Source organism: Plectropomus leopardus, chromosome 18, assembly GCF_026936395.1.
Source record: "Plectropomus leopardus strain MGB_pleo_1.0 chromosome 18, ASM2693639v1, whole genome shotgun sequence".
In the NCBI taxonomy this organism is placed as follows: Eukaryota; Metazoa; Chordata; class Actinopteri; order Perciformes; family Serranidae; genus Plectropomus; species Plectropomus leopardus.
In genome coordinates this window covers 26,155,084-26,169,576 of record NC_142193.1, presented here as the reverse complement: position 1 = coordinate 26,169,576, position 14,493 = coordinate 26,155,084, and the positions used below count along the sequence as shown (strand labels likewise).

Sequence of the window (14,493 nt, the reverse complement as noted above, 5' to 3'; positions counted from 1 at the left end):
CAGAAGGAATCATTAGTGATGACATTTTTAGGTTATATGACATTACACAATATACATATAATATTTGAAATCTCCTCTAAAGTTAACTAAGAAAAACAAAATTATTGAATGAACTACAGTTACAGATACAGACTCGTGTCCATCTCCAGAATCAGTCAACTTTGACTCAGTGAGTTTGGCAGATTCCAAAGTCTGCACGCAGTCAACTTGGGATAGTCACTTTTAAAAAATGAATGCGTTAAAGTCATTTATGGACAGTCATAATTTGAGTTATTAGACATAGTTCGATATTTGAGGCATTACGGTGCAGTATGGATCCAAAAAACTGAGGAATTACCATGTTTGGTAGAATTATTAAAGGCTTGAATGAAAAAGAGGAATTATTCCACATTTTAAGAAAACGTAGAACATTGTGTTTCTGGGAAAAGAGCATATTACTTTGTAGTTTTGCTTTTCCCCATAATACATCACACGTAGTTGATATACTGGCACGTAGCTGATTCTGAAGACACACAGTTTGTTTTATGGGGCAAGTATTGTCCCAGGAACTACAGGATAATATAAAACACCCGTGTGACACCATCACCATACATTTCTCCCTTGCTCTCTCTGTCTCTCTCTCTCTCTCTCTCACACACACACACACACACACACACACACACACACACACACACACACACACACACACACACACCAACAAAGATACAGAAACAAACAGTGCTGACAGAAACAGCTTTATTGAAGCCAGACAGAAAATAGTGTGAGCTGCTGTGTGATGTATAGACAAACTCTATTTACACACTCATTCAGGCACACACATACACACATACACATACACACACACGACAGACACACGCAGGACAGACACACACCCAGGTGGGCAGTGGTGCAGGCGAAGGGTCCTGAGAGAGAAGATGAACAGATTGTGTACTGGATGTGACCAGTCCCCCTCTAACAGAGTAAACATGCCCAGTGTGTCAAAGCTGGAAATCAAATGGAGGCAGAGGAGTGGAGAGTGTGAAAATTACAGTGCTTTTTGTGTTGCAAGCATTCATTTGTTAATGATAAACTCATTATAGTAATATGTATACCTCAATAAAATCTGAATGAAAAGAGCTACTGGTAACTTCAATGGTTAATGTCTCATTTCACCACAGATCCTTTAAGGTATACTATGCAGGATTTCCCTAATAACAATGTCTATACAATGTATTTTTCTGCAGAAATCCTGTCCTCTGCCTTTTTTTTAAAAAGAAATTATTATCCGTGCTCAGGACGTTTACAAAAAGATAATGACCAGGTGCCAGATTGCAAAAAGCAGGCATCCAAAGCCGTTTTTACACAGAGATTGCGCTATAGGGACGCTAAGTCCCTCCTGTTGCGCTGCCTTCACATTTTTACAAAGAACCAAAAAACAGTGGCATCATGTCGCTCCGGTGCGGAATTTTTTTGTTTGTGACATAACGGCATTGGCCCTGAATGTGTAATATAACATACACTTCAGCAGAGATTTATAAATAATAAATAGGGTATTAACATGGCAATAACAATCATTTACTGTTCCTGTTACATGGCGGTCGATCTCCCAGAAGGTTAAGGAGCTCCCGAATCTTTTTTTCCTAATTTGCTGACATTTGAAAGTGCTATTCTTCTTCTTTGAGTTAGCTGCTAAGTAGGGCTGCCTAAAGAAAGTTGGAGATTTAAATGATCAGTCGGAGACCCCTCATTCGAATTAGATTTCTTCAAGTCAAGCAGTTGTTTTTTTGTTTTTTGTTTTGCTCAGTGTGCTAAGCAGTGTGCTTCTGGGAACATTTTGGTCCCCAGATTTTGCTGCAGAGTGAGTGCTCTTGACTTTCATACAACTCTTTGGTACAAGCAGCTGCTGACATTCACGTAGCGGCACGAAGGGAGAGAGCGACAGCACCATAAGGTGAAGAAGTGGTGAATTTACAGCTCACAGCAAGTTAACACGTTACGATCTGCAAAAAAATTTGTTGTGCATTTACGATCTGTCATTAGCACCATTCGCTTGTTTACTATATTAAATGAATGCCACCATCAAATATTTGAATTGAACAGCCGAATCTAATTTAACGGACATAATTCTGATTCGGGTACAACCCTACTGCTAACTGCTTCTAGCTGCTTTTTCATTTCCCGCAGTGGGTCGCATGTGTAACGCTGTCCAGCCTATAGTCCCGTCCTGCTGGCTGTCCTGTTTACGGAGACGTCGTTTTGGTGCTGTTACTACCTCTGCTGTCTGCTTGACAACTCTATCCCCTATTCAGCAATCATACCTTTTCCACAGAACGGCAAGGCAGCACAATGATGCAATATTGCCCCTTAAACAGGAAGTGAAAGGGGTTTAAGAGACACCATGATCAAAAAACTGTAATTACAGCGAGGCAAAACACCCAACGAGAATGAATCTGGGGTTGCGCGAGCCTGCTTACAAACAACAGACAATCCTGCATAGTAAACCTTAAAAAAGTAGATGTATCATTAAAACCTAACCGTAAAAAGCATGCAAGGACACTCTTATTGTTTGGTCATCACCGAATAAATCAATCCATCTGTCAATAAATCATGTCTAATGGTGAGTGAAGACAATTAAAAAAGCTGGTATACATTAAAAAAATTGTTCTAATTCCTGAAGCAGCATAACTTGTCACTCACCCTCCCACACAACAGGAACAATCCTCCCACTCAAACACTCAACATGCCTTCCTCTGCATGAAGCAACGAACAATTAAAAGCAATTAAACAGCTGCATTTAAATAAATATGGTGCTGAACGTTGAACCGAACCTTTGTGTTTATTTTGTTGTTTAACCTAGCGGCCCCGCTGGGGGAGACATACACACTTTATCAGTTCTGATGTTAACAAAATACATTTTGTCGTCCTCTGTTAAGGTGAAAACACAAAGCAAGGTAAAAAATGTATATCAATACAATTTTTGTGTCAGGGAGCGATGAATTCAAGTAACGCCTTAGCTTGTCTGTCCTCTTTCATTAAATAAAATCAACAGTTTTAGTTTGACGTTGCCAGTGCCAGTGCCAGCTGGAGACGTCCTCAAAGCGGAAATAAGAGCTGTAATGGAGCGACCCTGTGTGTTTAAACTGTGAAATCGTTCACACGAACCTATCAAAATGATCCCCTTTAAACGCAAAAACACCATAAACCATCTTAAATTCCAATTCGTCATGAGCTATAAGCCCCAAACTCCACTGGGACGTGGTCACATGGGAAACTGTTTTCCACTCTGGCTGAAACTGATAAATCGCCCCACAACTGCAAACGGAGCGGAGAAAAGAAAACAAGAGGTGGCTAGCTGATGATACGGCTAATTGACTGCAAGGAAGGGAACTCCTCACTGTCCCTGATGTGCAGGGTCTTGTGGGAGTTAAAGTCTTTAGGGGCAAGTACCTGTCTGCAAGTGGGGCACACCTGGCAATCCAGCTCAGCCGCAGTGTTGGCCACTGTGGTCGGCGTCTGCCAGGCGTTCTTCTTGTTCTTGTTTTTCTTCCCTCCTCCAGTGCCGGACTGCTTCTCCAGCGCCTTACAGTCTCCGTGGGCAGTCAGGAGCTCCTGCTGCTTGCCAGTGTCCGGCAAGAGCACCAGCAGCTCGTTGAAGATGCGGTTAAAGTCATCTCCAAGAAGGTCCTTACAGCTGCTGTGGTACTGCGCTGCTGATATCACGCTCTGGGAACAAAGAGAGACAGTCAGGAGAAGCACAGAAAGGAAGCTGCCGAGTTATCGACACACAAACATTTACTTGGGGCTCCAGAACTGTGGTGTTGTGTCCATTTTTGTATCCACATCTAAAAACTAAGGGTCAATCGATATTAGTTTTTCAGGGCCAATTGATTATTACGTGGAGAGTACCTGTCTGAACTGTGCAGAGTAGTTTTTGAACTGGTTGAACTTTGACTCATCGTTGTGGAGGTACTTTCTAATGGACTGGATCAGATCCAGGTTCCTCTGGTGGAAGTCATCTGGCACCAGGTAACCACTGCTCGACACCTTCGGTGGCCTGGCACATCGATAAAAAAAATAAAATTAAAAAGAAATCACACATTCACCCACTTAATACCTCATAAGGTACTACAAACACTGACATCAACAAAATCTTTGTTAAACACAAATAAACCAGAATGAGATCATGTATTATAACAGGAGAGTGTCTCACAGGTTGACTGCAGTCGGAGCGGGCTCCACCACATTGCTGTTGAGGGGGATCCCAGTGAAACCTGGAGGAGGTTTAGTGGCTGAGACTCCCAGGCCGGGTGGAGGTGGGGGCAGAGTGGAAGATGGGGGCAGAGTGGAAGATGGGGCAGAAGCTGACGCCTTCAGCGGGAAGGAAGACTTGAAGCCTGAGAGATAAACATAATGTCAGCTAGGAATGCAACACTGAGGATATCTGCCCATCTGGCATTAAACTTGTGAATACATCAGTGTTATTACACCGCACATCTGACGTGAAAAGGTATTCATTGATGACGCTTATCTGTAGAGCGATGTATTCGGTCACTGCTGATGTAAAACGAACATTTCTAACTGCTGCAGCTTCACATTTAACACATTTAACTGACAAAACATGAGTTGAGTTTTATCGTGAAGTTGGCATAAGTGATACAATGTGTTTGTCAGTGAAAGTAGCCTACTGCTATCTTTTATCAAGAATGCAGACAGTGGACAAGTTTCATATATTGCCGGGAGCAATGTAACAATCAGGAACAGCCACAGTGAGCTGTTTGATGAAGAGCTGCACACCTCCAACTTCTTAGTGATGAAACCAATTCCTTTTCCTTCATTAACCCTTGGGAACTGTTTGACGCGCTTTTCATTCCTCTTTTTTTTATTATTTTGGCTGTGTTCATACGTATGGCATAACTTTTGAAAAATTTTTGTTTAATCTTGGACTTTCCAGCTCCGCTCCTACAGTAAGTCTAAAAACACTTGTTAGGTTCATACTGTTAAGTGCAAAAAATGCACCATTGAAACGCATTCAAACTGCGATTTTTGATCTCACAGCCGCCAAAGCATTAAAACAAGCATAGTATTATTTCTGGGATTCATTCTAGGCTTTTGCATAATGCCTAATTTTTACTATTCTCCATCTGATGATGTCATTTTTACCATATTTGGCATATGGAGAAAACCCGTTATTTCCATCAGGTGCACTGTCACAATCAGTGTTGCTGCTCATCACTGACATATCCCAGACTGTGATAATCAACTACTTTGCAAGTAGTATATTGAAAATAATTCATTTTCTGTTTGTTTTTTTTATCGAAAAAACACAGTGGCATCATGACAAAAATCAGACAATTTAAAAGGTTAAAATTCTGAAAATTGATGAATATTCGATATTTATGATTAGAAATGGTTGGTTAAAAAATTTGACTCAATGAAAGGAGATCATATTAATGTATAACATTTTTTAAAGCTTAAATTTTGAAAAGCACATTTTGTGCTCAGAGCGATACGAGTGTGTGTATTATCAAAGCAGGCCCTGAGGGATAAGTGTCGTCGTACCTGGTGGCGGGTTCTTGGTCGTGAGAGCAGGGAACTCTTCCTCTGGTTCAGCAGGGGGGTCTGCCTTGGGATGAGAGGTTGCCACAGCTGGCTTCTTACTGGCAGGTGGTGATTTCTCAGAGTGGCCGTTAGCCAACCCACTCAGGAGTGTCGGCGTCACAGAACTGGAGGGCGGTTTGTTCCAGGTCTTCTCAGGGACGTTCTCCTTTTGTGCTGCCTTTTCCACTGAGATCGTACTTACAGTTTGTGTCGTCCCTGATGTTGAAGACACAGAAGTGGAGGGAGCAGCCGTGTTCTTCTGCTGTTTCTTCTTCTTGCTGGCTTTAGAGGTAGGAGGATCAGTGCTGGCGGTCGGGTTGGAGGCAACGGAGGAGGATTTGTTGTTGCCTCCTTTAACAGTGAGCAGAGAGGAGATATCCAACATGGTGGGCACTGAGCGAAACTCCTGCTGCGTCAATCCTCCGTTATCGTCATCAGAGGAAGGAGGAGACCGGGTGGTTGGTGCCTTTCCGTTGTCCCCGACTTTCTTTTTCCTCCGTGATGATGAAGAGTTTGAGGACGAGAGGAGCTGAGGGCCTGAGGGCGCAGAGGAGAGTGGAGGGGAAGGTCTGGAGGATGGAGGGGGCTGGGAGATGGGTTTAGCTGCAGCAGTGTGGTTGGACCAGGCGGAGTTGGTGCTAGCTGTGTGTTTGAGAGGTCGGATTTTGGACACGAGAGCGGGGAAATCCTCCTCTTGGAAGGACGAAGTCTTCCTTGGCTGCGCAGAGTAAGCTGGGGTCATGGGGGATGATACAGCTACAGCTGAGAGGCTCGGGAAGTCGTCTTCTTTCAGAGCCGCATGTGCTGCTGTTATCGCTGGAGCTGACTTCACCCTGGTGGGATACAAACAACAGAAAATTAGCCCTTTAAAACTTGAGCAAATCAAAAAAAGAAGATTTTTGAAAAACACTGGTAGGAGGTAAAGAACAACTTGACAAGAAATCACTAAAAAAAGAAAGCACAAAAAGAGATTTTAAAAAAAGAAAATACATTTAAAAGGAATGACTTGAATGCATGCTGATATGCAAACACGTACATATTTCTTTGACATGATGTTAAACGTAAATATTATTATATTTTCTGAAAATTTTCCCCATGTTTTCTAACACACTTATAATCATTTACATTTACAATATATATTTTTTTTTTTTTTTTAAAGAAACCACTATTTTTTCAGGTTTCAGAGGTTTTAATGCTTGCAAAAAGTGCCTGAAAACTGATGATGGCCCAGGTTAACATTTCATCCCACTGTGGTTTGTGAGAATTTCTGTTTGATCTGTGTGTAAAAAGTTACATGGATGGGGCAGCTGTGGCTCCTAAAGCTGGGAAGTCGTCCTCTTCTTCCCCTGGACTGGTGCTCTTCATTGTTCTCACTGTTAAAGAGGTGACAAGAGATACATCAGCACTGTGACAGGGTTCATACAGTATAGGGGTTGACCAAAATTAAGGCCTTATTTATAGATAAATGAATTCATTGTCTTTTTAGACTGTTTAATGATTCTCAGGTGTGTGAGAGTTTGACTGAGTTTGACTTGCAATACTTGTATCAGCCCTTAACAGCTTAAATACTCCCATCCCATGATGCAACAAGACAATATGGGGGTCTGCTGTGTAAGTAAACCAAATGGTTAACACAAAAACAATACATTAACTATACACTTAACTGTAAGTAAACTTTGAACATTTTGATTTTTTACCTGGAGGTTTACTTATTTGTTTGATGTTTCCGGTCCTGTTTCTGGGCTCTTCTGGTTCTGGTCTCTCAGTCCTCTCCTCTCTGCAGTGTTTGGGAGCGCTCCTCTCCTGCATTGCTCCTCTCTCCTCCTGTCTGCGCTTTGCCATTGATGCCCTCATAGCAGCTGCCATCTCCCTGTCCTCTTCCTCTCTGCATGGACAAACACACATCATTTTTCTTATTATGCAAAGCTTTTTCATGCTGTTTACAAAGAACTCCACCCCATGATATGTTAAGTGGTGAGTCTGATGCTCATCTATGATAAATTCACAACCCTCCATCCGATCAACACAGCACTGTTAATTCTGACTCACCGAGAGTACCTCCAGCTCTTCTGTCCCCCATGAAGCCTTCCCCTTCCCCCTCGACTCTGACGCATCTCCTCATAGTCCTCCCCTGTCACCAGACCTAAGACACACACACACATTTTATTTACATCACTGCCTTTGAACTAAAGTGATACCAACAGTAATCCTCTAAATATAAAGATGATGTCAGTCTCTCACATGCACAAAACAAAGTCCTCACTGACCTTCATTTCTCCTCTGCTGCCTCGGGGCGTAGTTAAACTGCAGGTCGATGTGGCGGTTCTGTCGAGCCTCTGCTCGGTTCTTGCTGTGTGCAGCAGCCTTGTGAGCTTTGTAGTCGATCTCAGAGCGGAATGCATGAGTGAACTGTTCTGTGGCGCAGCGGCCCTCCTCACATAGGTAGTGACTTTCTCTGAAGTGCTCGCTCAGGTACTGGTAATCGCTGTAGATAGCAGGGTTAGAAACCACATTTCAAAAACCACACTAGAGTGACTAAAAAAGCCTTATGTCTGTGTGTGTGCGTGTATGTGTGTGTGTGTAAATCGGCTGTACACACCTGTAGTACTCCTGGGAACCGTCGGCATCACAGAAATGGCAGAAGTAGTGGTCCCTGCGCAAGTGTTTAAGCAGCTCATCATTATCAAGGTAACGGTCATCGCAGAACTTGCAGAGCGGGTGTCCTCTGTGACTGGTGTCGTCCGGGTCTCCATGCGCTCTGTGACGTGCCAGTTCTTTACGGTTGTACCATTTGCGCTCATGGGAGAAGATCTATTGGTGGCGAGAGAGGTAAAGTCTAAAGAACAAATCTAGAAAAGTAATACACTTATTCTAGTTTCTAATTTAATGAATTAAATACAATTTTTTTATTTGTCCCAGAGGGCAATTTGTGTTGCAGAAAGTGTAAAAACACAGCTCTACTTGCTTTAATACTTGCCTTTACCTACTCAGTCATATCTACATTACTAATGATTACTGATCAAAAATGGAATTGTTATAATACTTTTTTTTCAAAGTACCAATAGTCATTCCTAGAATACTGTCGCATCAAAGAGGCAATTTGGTAAGTATAAATACATAAAATAAATTTAAAAAATAAAAATTGTGATGTTCAATTCCATTTCCCAGCTCTAGCATTAATGAAGTGCTTTTGAGGGGATTTAAAAATATCAAGATATATATATAGTGCATCGAGATATAGCCAAAAAATATTGGTCATGACAGTCACAATGATGCAGCATCAGGATCGGCACCATAAAGGTTGATGCTGCAACATAGCTCACAAGTACAATATGTGCTGCTACTGTCACCCTTTCATCAACATCGTCTCATCATCAAAACTACATCTACAATATGTGCAGCTAAATATCATTTACAAGCCAGTGCTGTAGTGTGTGAAGGCTGAGCTGTTCTTTGTAAGCTTGACAACATGATGGTGTCTACATCAATTAGCAACAAGATTAGAAACATTTCCAATTTATATCAGGTCAACAATGTGCTCATGTACCACTGTCAAGGTTAGTGCTACGGTCCCCTCTAGTGGTGCGAAAGTAAAGTACATGGTGAACCATGAGGGCTTTAACACCAACAAATTTGCAATTTCACAAAATTATAATAACAATTGATTATATTTGTCCCAAAGTGGGATTCTTAAATGTTCCTTAGTGTCTCATCTGTGACATTTTACCATATCTCTTCATTACCATCACCTGACCTGGTCTACAGCCATATGTGTGCTGTTGAAATTTTAGCAGATATCGATTCTATCGTTGGTCATAAAAAAAACAGGTCAATCTACTTAGTGCATCGAGTTTGATCAGTTTGTTTAAACGGGAAAGCTATCCCTCTTGTTGTTAAATGACCAAAACGTGACCCACTTGTTAACCTGTCACCCCTTTCCACCCCCCGAGTCCTGACCCAGACACCACCCTATCTAGACACAGACTATAACTTATAAACTACTGAGAATTGTTACATTTTGACAAAGCATTTCATCCAGCGTAACATTGTAGCACTGGTTTAGCAATCAGGAAACTTACAGACTAATTGCATGTGTTAAATCATCTCCTGTGATGCTGCTTAGCCAATCAAATGTGTGCTTTATATTGAAGTGAGTGAGACACAGAAAAAGTGAGTCAGAAAAAACACGGCGTGTTCTGAAGAGAGAAAAGTCGAAAGAGAAAACTCAAGAATAGACAGACTCCTAAATGTTAATTCTTCAAACTGGCAGTCTATCATATGTTTTGAGAACGTGGCCATTCTTAAAAGTACCAATGCGAAGCTGCACATGACAAAGCACAGAGAATCTTTTGTGCGAATATACTCAAAAGTGGTCTGTTAAAAATGAACAAATCTCCTGCTGAGGACTGCTTGTGCTTTGGCTCTATATTTGTGATTTTACTACTCTGTTATACGACAGGCCTCTTAATCAGCTGCTTGGGGTTGTGAATACCTTGAGATGCTTTGAGCAGAGCTTGCAACAGAAGAGCTCGTGCTGCTTCCTCATGTGCTGCTCCAGCTCCTCAAACTTGGAGAAGACCTTCGGCTCTGAACAGCGGAGGCACTCCGGCAACAGCAGATGCCTGATGAAACACACACACACACACACACACACACACACACACACACACACACACACAAAATTCAATCAGTGTTGAGGCAGAGCAAACACACAATCAGAGGAGATACAGTCTGGATTAAAACTGTAAATTATTTTACTTTTGTTGACTAGAAAAGTAAATCAAGGGTTCCATCGCATTGTTTTGTTGTTATTGGGTGATTTCCACTGTTGGTTAACAGAGATTAAACCCTCCATCTATCTGCACCTGGCTGCTATATATTTGCACATCAAACACATGCACTGATTGCACAATTTGGTCGACACTTTGGAAATGGTGCTATGCTGTGTGTGACTGTATACATCTTTCCACAGTGATTATTTCATCAGGTTACTGCATGCTGAGATGACAAAAGGCGCTTTTCTATAAACCCAGGACAGTGACTTCAGAGTTTGGAATTGAAACAAATTTCGCAATGGCAAAAAAAGAAGAAACACTGGCATCAAAACACTTGCATTTGTATACTTGTTACCAATAAAGAATGAATGTAACACTTGCTAATTTTTCCCTTGCAATATGTTTGCAGTTCTCTAGCAATACTTTTGCATTCTCTTGTAATAAATGTTGTGAAACACAGCTGACAGCCAGATAGAGTCACAGACAATATCAAAACTTTCTTTAAAAAACAATTTTTTACCAATACAGGACAGGACAGGACTGCTACAAAAAGAATCAGACTGGTCAGTTTTATATGAGCATACTTAATGCCCAGTTCGAAGAAATCCAATGAGATGATCCATGCTAGGGTACTGTGCTGGGAGCAGCTGAGCAGAAATAGACGGCTCAGAGGAAACGAAGAATAAAAGTACTGACAGGGAACACAAACGTAACCGCAAGTGAGAGCAGCACTTATTGCAAAAGACCAGAAAAGATATTGCCAGTGAATGCAAAAAGTGAATCTCGGTATGACCCTTAAGGGGGCTCTTTCATTTTTTGACTATGCACTTAAAGTCTTATCACCCTGTTATATTTTAATATTATTTTTCGATGATAATGTTCTGATTTATTTTCTCCTTCTGTCTCTTTTAAGCGACAGTTTCTTTAACACAGATGTTTTCTATTCAGTGAGAGTAGTTTTCAGTTTCAATTCTCAGTCACGTTATGGCAAAAACAAACCCACCCAAGTGTTACCAACATTTGGATGTTTGTGTAGTTGTTTAGATCATCAGACAGCAGAGTTAAAATTATTAACAGCATATGAATAACACTATCATAAAGAGGGGAGAATGGAGCAAAGCAGTACCTGTACTGGGCATAGATCATCTCATCACAGAAATAGATATCATGCTTCTTCTCGCAGGGGAACTGCTGGTAGGGCAGAGATGAGAAGGCCTCCAGTTTTTTCACGAACACCACCTGAGAACGATGTGACAGTCAGAATGTCAGAAAATATCATGGACATAATTGTAAACATTCTGTATTAGCCATGCAATCAATCCAGACTAACTACCTCAGATCTATTTACATGTAACCACAGTATATATCTCATTCATACTGGTAACCTATTTGTGTCATTGTACATAATGGTTTGCACTTATTTGTACTGGTGTTGCAACAATATACTGGTTTCAAGGTATGCCTCGATATGAAAATAAAAAAAATGTTATCATACCTGTACATTTGATTATCTACCTTATTGTAAAAAGGCAAATGGACTGAGATTTTAACCTTTACTTTAATTATTTTCAAAATGTAGCTCTTTTACACATACTTCAATTCAATTTTCAATTTTAGTAGTAAAACTTTTATTCAACCAAATCATAACCCTTCAGTTTTCATGCGTTTAAGGGTAATGTTGACTGACAATTGTAAAAATTCTGTGATATTTTCAGAGACAGTTATCATACTGTAAAAAATGTCATACGATTGCAAACCTAATTTGCACCTTACTGTTAGCTATTGTTCGTTATATTTTACACTTTACTGTTCACTAGTTTTATATTTAGTTTATATTTCTTTATACATATTGGATTTTATATTCACTGTACATTTGCTCTTTTTGCTGTTATGTTAGTCCTTGTATATTGCATGTTTTAAAGCAGTATCCCTCTGGATAAATTAAACTTTATCTAATCTTGTCTGCTGAAAATATCATGCTACACACATACATAGAGGCAAGTAGAGGAGTAATAATTACTACTTTTTCCTGTTAAAAAAAGGAGTTTTTCTTACCCACTGTGACAGTCAAAAGACAGAGTTATGTTGGATTTTGTCAAGCCCTCCGAGGCTGATTGTAATTTTTGATATTGGACTGTATAGATCATTTAGGCATTTAACTGAAACAACTCCTGCTCAGTCCTTGGGGGCATGTTTGTGATTGGACAGCAATAACTTGACTTGACTAATCTGTAAAGCACTGTGGGTTCCCTTTAGGTATGAAATGTGGTACATAACTAAATTTGCCTTGAAGTTGACTGTTAAAGATGATACTCCAAAGCAGGTTTTACAATGTAATTTTGGTAAAACTAAAGGACTGAAAATGCTGCACCTGTCACAAAGATCTCATGTAATATGGAATTGTGGGAATGCAGTCACCTCATGAGGCCGAGCTAGTCCTCCAGGTTGTGTAAACAAACTTGGCCAACAAATTTTGACAAAAACCTGCTGTTATACTAGTAGACAATTAACATCTCATAACATCTAACGTTACATGCAAAAGTTGCTGACAGCTAACGTTACTTTTGAAGGGAGTGGTGGGAAGTGAGGCCAGGTGGTGAGGCCCTAGTTTGTATGACACTGTCCAGCTGAGTTGATAAGTTGACTGAAACCTATTCAGCGACCCATGAAGACCAATTCATACAAGGAATTGGTCACAAGCAGGCAGAGACTATAACCTACAAAAAGGCCTAGCTTTTCACAAAATAAGCAGCAGCAGAGAAGTAGAAACCAGCAAGTAGCAACCACCGCTGAAGCATACAACGTGCACACGCTGATTTGTTTGAGGTGTCAGCTGACGTGTTCAACCAGCTAAATGCATTGACAGTTCATTAAATCACAAATTCATAGTCACATTAATTAAACACGATAAGCCTGGTTGCGCCTGTTTTGACTATCAACTTGTTAGCTACCTGACTTATGGTACAGCCAGCTCGCTAACTCGCTAATGTTAGCTGAGCTGCCTTAGCTAAGCTAGTGACAGCGAGAGAAAAGTACAGTCTGAGCAGTTGGTAGACACCTCTAAGTCTTATTACAATGCCTTTCATTTACTAATAATCAGACTAATGTGATATCATTTTGATTTTGTTTTTCTACAGTAAGACTATAAAAGCGGCGCGGCCTAGTTAGCACCACCAGGCGCCATCCCCGACCCACAGTAGCGTTGGAATGCGAACCTTGTCGAGCTCCTCCCGGCAGACGGCGCAGTACTTCTGGTCGCACAGCACCCTCATTTTGGTGGAGCAGCGGTAACAAACCGGGTGGTCGCATTTTCCCAAAGCGAAGATGTTGACTTCTTGGCAGCACAGGACGCAGTGCTTCTCGGTTTCTTTTGTGGTTTTAGAAGCCATGTCGGTGAAAAGGCACAAATTAACTTTCGTACTGTTTGTTATGAGACAGAGACACTGCCGCTGGAGCGCTTACGTAATAATGAAAGTCCGAGCTACTGCCGCGTCACATACCGACTAATGTTCCTCCGATCTGTAAAGTATAAGGATGGAGCAGCTGACTTATGGTGCGGTGCTGCTTAGACCTATCGCACGCCTGTCTATCTGCGCATGCGATCATGACTTTTCCACGTGTGTCCCAAGGTGCCGGACACCGGTCTGAGCCATAGGTCTGAGCTGATATGAAGTACTGTACTTTGGGAATATTAACATGTACTGAAAGTCCGAGACAATAAATATATACTGCTATATTTCTGGATTTTTATTATGTAACTAGCAAATATGCCAAGATTAGGAGGGTAAGGAGGATTTAATGCATGGTAGTATTTATACGAAACTTAGTTAACTACTGTATATTTTTGAAAATGAATTTATAGTATATATTATGATATAATAAATACAATGTAATAACAATAATGTATCACAATAATGCAATACGTATTTTAAAATTTTAAAAATATGTTATAAAAAGATATTATGACAATTTTAAATTTAATTACTAAATTAACAATTATGTCACCATTTTCCATTGATTATGCTTTGTAAATAATTATTTTTAATGAAAATTACATGAATTATGCCCAACCTATGTGCATTTTTGGAGAAAGCTGAGATTATCTTAAAATCAAGTTAAATTTTGTTAGTCTCTTCTGGGT

General features: G+C 40.6%; 1 protein-coding gene across 1 annotated transcript; it reads right to left on the bottom strand.

Moving 5' to 3' along the window:
• Positions 1–721: 721 nt before the first annotated feature.
• On the bottom strand, positions 722–13,911 carry znf598 (zinc finger protein 598). Its single transcript, XM_042504883.2, has 12 exons — positions 13,568–13,911; positions 11,479–11,591; positions 10,070–10,199; positions 8,177–8,388; positions 7,845–8,062; positions 7,627–7,720; positions 7,275–7,462; positions 6,872–6,950; positions 5,539–6,410; positions 4,190–4,373; positions 3,886–4,033; positions 722–3,702 (listed from the first exon to the last, which is right to left on the bottom strand). Exons 1-12 carry the CDS (start codon positions 13,739–13,741, stop codon positions 3,328–3,330), a joined length of 2,787 nt encoding a protein of 928 aa, XP_042360817.1. The 5' UTR covers positions 13,742–13,911; the 3' UTR covers positions 722–3,327.
• Between the last annotated feature and the right edge of the window lie 582 nt (positions 13,912–14,493).

Bases quoted from the DNA above. Each gene is read 5' to 3' on its own strand.
- znf598 (XM_042504883.2), bottom strand. From the start codon at position 13,741: ATGGCTTCTAAAACCACAAAAGAAACCGAGAAGCACTGCGTCCTGTGC. The intron at 6,411-6,871 runs GTAACTTTTTAC...GTATCCCACCAG, and splicing joins GCCACAGCTGCCCCATCCAT to GGTGAAGTCAGCTCCAGCGA. The intron at 4,374-5,538 runs GTACGACGACAC...TTTATCTCTCAG, and splicing joins GACCAAGAACCCGCCACCAG to GCTTCAAGTCTTCCTTCCCG.